Source organism: Perna viridis, chromosome 7 (genome assembly GCF_037379345.1).
Source record: "Perna viridis isolate PV_CMFRI_1.1 ecotype Kerala chromosome 7, ASM3737934v1, whole genome shotgun sequence".
NCBI lineage: Eukaryota > Metazoa > Mollusca > Bivalvia > Mytilida > Mytilidae > Perna > Perna viridis.
The window spans coordinates 47,412,869-47,422,236 of NC_142451.1; the positions used below are offsets into that span (position 1 = coordinate 47,412,869).

Here is a 9,368-nt window from a genome sequence, read left to right on the forward strand (position 1 = left end):
CATCGATTTCTAAGTGTAGGTCAAGATATGCGGCTGACCTTACAGTGTCTGTAGTATCCTTTATCTCATGTTCTTTTGGGTAGATGCGATGTATCAAATCCCCGAAATTAGGATTGTTTAAAGATAATACGTCATCTATATTGGCGAAATGTTATAAATAGATCAGGAAGGTTTATTTCTCAAATTACTTTACCTATTTAAGCCGCAGACCAAGAGGTAATTAAAAAGTAGGCGAAATGTTATAAATAGATCAGGAAGGTTCATTTCTCAAATTACTTTACCTATTCAAGCACACATTCGCCATCTAAAGCAGCCTTTAGCTACATTTGTCGCAATAAGCTATCAAAGTGCGTGTATTGATTTTAGAGCTATTGTGTACTAATGAGCTAGTCGTAATTTTACAGTATGCATAGTACACATAAATCCATAACAGAAAATATACCTTTAGATATGTTGAGAGATCTTTCATTTCAACGAACTATGGACTTTAAAGACCTAGAATTTTAACTTTTACGGTTCTGAGTAATTGTAAAACCATTGGCAAGAACAGGAATCATCACATATATCTATTTTGTTTTCGGATGTATATGTAACTCATAAGGTAAGTTTTATAATACAAATTCTTCAATCCGATCCAGGACAATGACCTATACTTGTTTCTACAACAAAATGTTTAAAGACTTTGAATTCGTACATGTGTACATGTACTAGACACAAATAATTCCATAACAGAAAATATACCATTTGATATATTAAGAGTTCTTTAAATGCCGACTTAAGACAATGACCTTTATTTGTTTTCCACAACGACAGGTTTAAAGACTTTGAATTCGAACATGTGCATTAAATAAGATAAAACAAATATAAAATATACATTCGTGCTAAAAAAGGTATATGCTTACTAATTTTGAAAGATCAGAAAAAACATGATCTTACTGTCGTTTGTGAATACACAAAATGCCAATCATATACTTTGCCAATTTCGGTATGTTGTACACGTGTTTCAAGGAGTAACCTCTCATCAGCAGCATTATAATCAAATATATAGGAAGACCTAAATTCAAAAATCAATTGTATACAAGAAGTACACAAAACAAAAATTATCGGATTAGGATGCCAAATCCTTCAACGAGAGGTTCTACTATTTGCAATACAAGGAATGAATCTTCCGTACTTTTTGATGTTAATACTGCGAACTTTGATAAATATGATTTTAAAAAATCGGATATAATTTGTAGCTGATTGTTGACCCCAACTCTGACATCTTTGAATTATGTGCTCACTTTTTCCACTAGCTCTGGAAATAGACAAAATTCTATTTTGTTGTATAAATCACATATCTCTTCACACATTTTACGGATTTCCTTTAATAATGCACTCTATCAAGTATGGAGGATATTCCATGTAGAATTAAATGTTAACCATAAATGATTATTATAATAGAGTAATCAAGGGAACCAAGATTCTAGTGATATCAAAAGAATGTTATCCACGGACAAAGACCAGACATTGAAAACAGAAAACAGAACAAAGAACATAAAATAACCAAGCTAATACATATTAAGTAAGAAAAGTAAATGAGAAACTCGAACTCCACTAAAAACTGGGAGCATGGACCAGGTGCACCGATAGGGTAAGCGTCCTCTGCTTTTCTAGAGACACCCACCGAGTTGCTCATAAAAAGACCGGGGTACACGAAAAAGGAAGTGAAAAATGACAAGTTGAACAATTAGGTTTTCATGATGCAGATGTTTTAAAACAGGCTTTACCTCAGCTATTCAATGTAATGATGCTGTTTTGTGGCAACTTCAATTCGCAAATGCAAGTTACTAGAATTTATGGTGTAAGAGGTAGCCTAGTCATATACATTTTTACAGAGTTTACTAAGTTGTTCCTGTTATAAAATGAACGAGAGACTTGTGCAGTATGCTTTGGATGAATTTAATTACTTTATACTTCAAATTAACATCAATGTGAAATACAATATTTTATTGATAATTTCAAACGTATTTCACTTTATGTATATACAGATGATACACTGCTAACGACATTAGATTTCTCATGCGACCATTATATTAAATCAGAAATTAAAAGTCGTCAGTAACAGTAATAACATTAACACATTGTCATAGACATATTGACTTTCACTGAAATATAATGGACATTTCCATTGCCAAAGGTCACAACTGTCAATCATGCGCTTTAGATGAAAAGAAGTCATCTAAACAAGTTGCAATTTATATATTATTAAATATTCATATTTTTTTTTTGCTGAGTAGAACGAAAATATTTGTTTATTTCTCGATAAATGATTTATTATTAATTGATATTAATCAACATTCACTGTCCATTTCATCAATAATTATTTAAGAATAATTCGCATTATCATTCCTTTTCTCTTTTTGACTAAACATACTTTGTTTCAGATACAGACAAGCTCAAGAATTCTGAATGAAAACTGAAAGAATTATAATTGACAAGACAAATCAAGAATTTTCATTTTGTTTTGGTGTTAGAACAATCTATGCTGTCCAAACACATGTCGGCGTCTGTTACAAATGACATTAGATGCCAATGTTCGTGAGCTGCTTATACCAACGTCCATACTCCTCTTTGTTTTTGGTTTTGTCTTCATTGCAGTAGTATGCTTCTGTTGTCATAGAAAATCAGCTGGTCGCCGGATTGTAGAACTACCTCACAGTACGTATACAGCAACAGTTATACATTACACTTGAAAAAAATTCTTATAACACTAGCTTTCAATTGAAGAACATATCGTTATTATTAAAATGTGTTGTTTGATCATGTTTTTTTTTCTTCCACATAAAAACTCCACAGTATACTATTTTTGAAAAGTATTATGTAATAAATACTTTCGGCCATATTAAAATATTTGAACTGGTTGGTTTCTAATAATAAATGGACTACAACCAAGACTCGATCCAGATATTTTTTTGGGGGCTACCGATCGGTCCATTTACTGCCGTATAATCCTCGTTATCATGAGTTTTGTTAAATAGAATATATATGGCAGTCATGATATTATTCATGTGAGATAGCGAAAATTTTATATGCTTACAGAAGCGGATGAGAGAATTAAATGCCACGGAAGCGTGAAGAATTTGTACTTTTCGATAAAGATAATTTAATCTCAGTTTCCGCTTTATGTGCAATCCTATAATTTGATACATCGAATCTACCCCAAATACAGACACTGTGAAGTCAGCCTCATATATTGACCTACACTTAGATATCAATGGTAAAGGAAAACTATTAACCAAAATACTAGTATACGACAAACGCGATGACTTTTCCTTCTGTATTGTCAACTTTCCTTTCATCTTTTGCAACTTTCCTTCAGCACCTGCGTATGGAGTTTTCATATCACAACTCATACGTTATGTCAAAGCTTGCCGTAACTGCGCAGAATTTTTGTATTGCGCTGGACTTCATTCAATTAGACCTCTGGAACAGGGTTAGGTTGCTACAAGATTGAAGTCATCACCACAGAGGTTTAAGGTCGTAGTCATGAACTCGTGATTCGTTACGGTGTATCCATCTGCACCATGAAAACTGATTTGTTTAAAGTGTCATAGTTTTCCTTTTCACTTTTGTCTACCCTGGACTTCACTGTTCATGAGCAACTCGGTGTGTGTTTTTACAAAAACAGAGGACGCTTACCCTACCGGTGCTCCTGGTCCACGCTTTCAGTTGTTAGTGGAACCGAGTTGCTCATTTACTTTTGTGACTTTTTGTGTACTATTTTGTTTTTTTTTATGTTTTTTTTTGTTGTGTGTGTGTGTTTTCTATTTCTGGTCATTGTCCTTGGGTTACATTCTTTCCGCTAGAATTTTGCTTCCCTTCATTTCTCTTAAACACGATGATTTGACCCATTTTTAAAATTTGGTGCTTTTTTCCCAGCGACACACGCTACTTACAAATCTATCCGTTAGACGGCAAATCCACCTTTTACAATCCAGTATACAATTTTTTCTAGGTCTTACTTTTAAACGTTCATGTCCTTTCAGGGGTTCCTACAGTTAGTTCCAGAAGCGCAGATCTACCTCCATCATACTCAAAGCTTTCGTTTCATCAACTTCCGCCTACCTACAGCGAAGCAAAGGACATGAACGAATACACACAAGACAGGTCTGTTGTAATGGACTTCATGAAAGACGTTATTCAGCGTCGATTCCAGAACGGTGCCTCACATCCTATTGGGGAAATAAATAACGCATATCAAACGGAACTCCGACATGGTGCAATAGCAGAAAGCCTAGAATCGCGTGGTCAATATTCTGTCAATTCCAGCCAGGATTTACATATAGAATCTAACTTTTATCTATAACGTTGTTTTCATTGATGTTTGTGTATTTATGATATAAGTATGAAATCACAAACTCATTATTAATTTTTGTTTTTTGTTTCTTTTTATTTCTAATTGCTATATTGATTTGTTGTGACATGCATCATTAATTTGATCCTCTATCCTACTTAATAACACCTAGATAAACTGACCCGTACTACCATACATCGTGTACTAAGTTACAGCCCTAGATTAATCCTACGAGGAGTAATGACCCGGCCAGCGAAAGCTATATTTTTATATAGCCTACCTGGCCGAGTGGTCTAGGGCGCTGGAATTTGTGCAGGCGGTGTTGCCATTGATGTCACAGCGGTACGAGTTCGAGTCCCGCGGACGGAGGGAACGACCAAAACTTTGCATCGCAAATGTGACAGTTCTAACATAGTTGGGAATTTTACAGACCCTTCAGAAGGAGTGCAATGTGGGATTTCTTTCAAATTCATTAAGAATATAAAATGACATGCATTGTAAGATCGGTACCCATGCTTCCCATGAGTCCTGCCTTCAATCCAATAATCTAAGTATATTATACTGATCTTAGTGTAATAAAAGTCGAATAATAAGAACAGACGACTGCACAAACACTTCGAGCATTTGGTAGGAGAGTTTAATTTTATTTTTCTTATCTCCATCTCCTAATGGGTACTTCAAATTGTTTAATTAGTAGTATCTATAAATTCATGGGTGTTTTGTTGTGATGTGTTGTTTGTAAAGACGTAATTAATTTAAATGTATTCTCGAAATGCTTATAACTATTTCGAACAGTCTTTTGAAAAAGAGTGAATCTACTCAACTAAAGACATGCTAGGTTACTTTTAGTACTACAGTATGAAAGGAAAAATCAGAAATACCAAAGTGCCAATGAAAAGTGGCAAAACGCAATGGAGAACATCATTGAAAATCGTGTGGTGACCTGTAGAAGTTTAAATGTTCGTTGTTTGGCATTTGGCGGATCTCCTATATTTATATATTCTGTCAAAGACAAGCAATAACAAGACAAAAAATTAAAATACAAAAATAGGGACATACAGTACAAAGCCCACAACAAAACGGAATAAACTTCATTGCTCCGTCAAGGTGATCAGCTTCTGTTTCTTGTAAGACACACAGTATGTGCTGTCTATACAGGGAAAAAATTGTAACATGTGTTTAAAAAACACCTGAAAACATATGTTTATCAACATGAAAAATATATGAAAAATATATGTTTTTGACTTACAAAGTATTTGATGAAAAAAAATTAAATAAAAGGCAAATGGTATTCATGTTTTCGTACGAAAAGAATGTGGTTTTATATGATTTTTCGAAAACAAATGATGTTAAAGACACAAAAACAAAGTTTACAGTTCTAGGCCTAAAAATACAATCAAAAGAATGTAATCCAGGGACAAAGACCAGACATGGAAAACAGACATACACAACAAAGAACATAAAGTAACTAAAATCATACATACAAAGTAACAAAGGCAAATGACCAACTCGGACTCCACTAAAAACTCAACCTTAAAAATCTTGTTTGTTATACCACCAAGCAGGACACTTGGCACAACACAGAACATGCTTTAAAAACTACTTCAGTATTAGAGTCTAATACTGCGCTGGTATTTACGGTAGCGTTTTTTTTTATAATACGTCTATGCTGCCATTTTAAGACTTCAGAGAAAGTTTGATGTTTATACTACATTCCTTAACTTATGGATAAAACTTTCAAGTTTAACTCAGTATAGTATTTATTTCGATAAATTAATAGTTCGCTCAGATTATCATTATTATACCATATTTTAGTTATCTGCATACTTGAAGTAAGTACAAGTACAATGACACCTACCGAAAAATCAATTCAGACCAGCGAGAGAAATGAACTCAGGGATTAGAACGCTGATCAATATAACACTATCCAGTGATGAAGACTAGACAGAGAAAACAAACACATGAAATTAAAAACACGTAAAATGAAACAATAGTAAATTTAGAAACCCGGACTACACTCAAGTACCGTACACCAACATATTTTTCAAATGTCAAGACGTAAAATCACGAAAGGTTGTTATTAAGAATTCTAGTCATTTTGTCAGCAGTTTATTACAATAAACGATATTTAAACATACAAACATGCCAAAAAAAGGTTTTACAAAATGTAATCCAGGGACAAAGAACAGACAAACACAACAAAGAACATATAATAAATAAAATAATACATAAAAGTAACAAATGTAAATGAGCAACTCGGATTAAAAAGAAATAAATAAAAAAACACGGACCAGGTGCAACATCCCATCAGCACCTGTGTATGGAGTTTTCATGAATGTTACCATAGATGAAAGGAAAGTTGACAATTCTGAATGAAAAGTCATCACGTTTGTCGTATAGTTTGGTCAATAGCTTTCCTTTACCATCGATCTCTAAGTGTCTGTACTATCCATAATATCAAGTTCTTTTGGGGGTAGAAGCGATATATCAAATCCTCAACACTGTGATTATTTAACGATAATACGTCATCTATACAGCGGAACAGATTATAGGATCTAGCTATACGATGTTTTTCTTTTGGATCAGATCAGTTTTAAACTCAGCCTCATGAGAATGATGGAATAGGTAAGCAAATAGAGGAGCACAAATTGATCCAATTGGAATGCCGACCGTTTGATGAAAAACGCGTCCATTAAATACATATGTTGTCGATCAAAATTTCCAGCAGTTTGAAAACGTCTTCTTCTGTATATTTGGAAGATGATTTCAATTATTTTTCACAAAGTATGAGGAATCTATACCAAGAACTAAATATTTGTATCTAGGTGTACCGTCTTTTTTTTTTAGTAACAACAATTTATAATGTTTTTGAGTCGTAATTTTAACTGAGTATGGGGAATAGAAGTATAAGTTGAAAAACCATAGGTTTTAATGCTATCATATCCTGATCATAATCTTGTATTTAGGGTTTCCAGAAGATATTAACCATAGGTACAGCTACCTGTAATTGTTTTCAAGGACAACACTACATGTTCATGACGGCTTCAGTCGGAATTGTGTCGCAAAGAGTATGTTCATTTTATCTTATAATTATTTTTGCTGCACAAAGAAATATCATACGTACAAATAAACAGTGTCTTACTATAGCTATTGGTCACATATCTTACTTTGTAAACAACAAAAAAGAAAGATCCAATGATAAGTATGATAAGTTATACTTTCTCTAAATACTTCGACGCAATTCATAAAATTATCAGACGTAAACCCTTACTTTACAAACATAATTGATAGACTAGATGCATGTACATACGTAATTACAGGTGATCACATTCCACAGTTGATAGCCTTGTTATCTCTATATAAATGATTTTGTTGACATTGTTATTGTTTACCTTGATCGATTCAAGACGAATGTATAAAATACAGGACTTTACCAAGACAGTAACCACTAGTTACGTAAATATAATGCTACAAATAAACTTTAATCAGTTATTATACTAGTATCTTGTCAATGTTTATTTATATATTAACTATAAGAATAACTCAACTTCTGAGTTTCTACTGGTATCGACTTAAAAAAAAGAATATACGGATATAGTTACCAATACATAACGACAAAATAAAAACAACCTCAGACAATACTTTTAATTTCTTTAGTTTTTAGTTATGTTTTATGTGCATTGTTTTGCGGGTATATTGCAATGGTGAAGTGATGGGTCATCGGGTGCGAGGTATAAGAGAGGGATAGGACAAAGTGGAAAAGAATATGGGCAAGTTTGCGAAGAGAAATATTGCAATAGAGAATGGGAGAGTGGAATTTTTACCCAATAGAAGAGCTTCACAAACATTTTTGCACTTTCCACTACTTAAGTAAAAATAACCCTTAGCGTAACACAGACCATACATTTGAAGTTTTCTGCATGTTTCGTTTCTTTTAATTCGTATTTACAGTTTTTGTTATGGCTTTCAACTCTTGTTCTCTTTTCAAGTTAATACTTTTATTTTTTTGCGTGAACTGCTATTGCCCTTAATATTTATTAACAGTTTTTTACAATATAGCATTATTTCACTTTCAGGAAATGCTAAGACATGACGTCAGCGAATGCAGTCTGAAGTGGTTTTAAAATTGGTATCTGTTGGGTTCGGAGGAGCTATCATTTTTTTCCTTGATAATATTTTGCTATTGGTTCAAAACAAAGTGGGAAAGTTGGAGTGCCAGTGACACTTCTAGTCAAGGTACTGAGTATATAATCGGTTGTACACATCCAGTTATTCATTTCACGTTTTTTGGAAATATATTAGCATCAAGTTATATACAACGAATATTCAAATTGCTGCTATAATAAAGTTTTTTTCCTATTTTATGCAAAAGAAAAAATGAAAAGTGAGTGAAAATTCCACGAGAAAGTTAACAGACTTCGCTGAGCTAACAAATTTGTATTTTTAAGTATCAGTCACAGTAAAAATAAGGCATTGGGTGAAACATGGTATGAAAAGACAACATTTTTAAAACTTAATTTGACTATTTGCACCATCAGAATCAAGGAAAAGAGGCAAGATTTTCCGTATCATTTTGATAAACTGAGTTATAATTTCTTTGAAATGCACTGAATATGGACATTTCAAGAGCATTTAAAGCTATCATAAGCCATTCTATTGAAAATGTCTGAGGTAATCCAATGGTGCAGAAATCAAATAATGGTCTTTTCAAATGGAGAAAACATTTCTGAGTGAAACTATATTATCACCTTGTTGGCATGCATGTTTCTGATTTTTCCCATTTTGCCTGATTCTTACAAAAACTTAGACTTAAATTCATATCTGCATTCAAATTATGGGCTTACCTAACTATTGATTTTAATGTAGCTGTTCGTTTGGCTATGAAGTAAGCCTCTTACGAGTAAAAGTAGCAGAGCACAGTAAGTCCTCACTGGAATGTCGACAGTCTGCACGTCCATCTATATTGACAAACAATCAATCAAACATTTCAGCATTTTGACATCATTGTCTTGATAGAAAATAATGAATAAAA

The 9,368-nt window shown here is 33.1% G+C and overlaps 1 protein-coding gene across 1 annotated transcript; it reads left to right on the forward strand.

Annotated features, from left to right (window-relative positions):
• The first annotated feature begins 236 nt into the window (after window positions 1-236).
• LOC148613026 (uncharacterized) lies at window positions 237-4,415 on the forward strand. The gene is made up of 3 exons (XM_088595005.1): window positions 237-601; window positions 2,427-2,700; window positions 4,029-4,415. The coding sequence occupies exons 2-3, from the start codon at window positions 2,559-2,561 to the stop codon at window positions 4,346-4,348; spliced, it is 462 nt and encodes a 153-aa protein (XP_088451131.1). The 5' UTR covers window positions 237-601; window positions 2,427-2,558; the 3' UTR covers window positions 4,349-4,415.
• The last annotated feature ends 4,953 nt before the right edge of the window (window positions 4,416-9,368 follow it).

What these genes read in the sequence shown, in the direction of transcription:
- LOC148613026 (XM_088595005.1), top strand. Translation starts at nt 2,559, where the DNA reads ATGACATTAGATGCCAATGTTCGTGAGCTGCTTATACCAACGTCCATA. An exon ending in GATTGTAGAACTACCTCACA is followed by an intron (nt 2,701 to 4,028) that starts GTACGTATACAG and finishes ATGTCCTTTCAG; the next exon opens with GGGTTCCTACAGTTAGTTCC.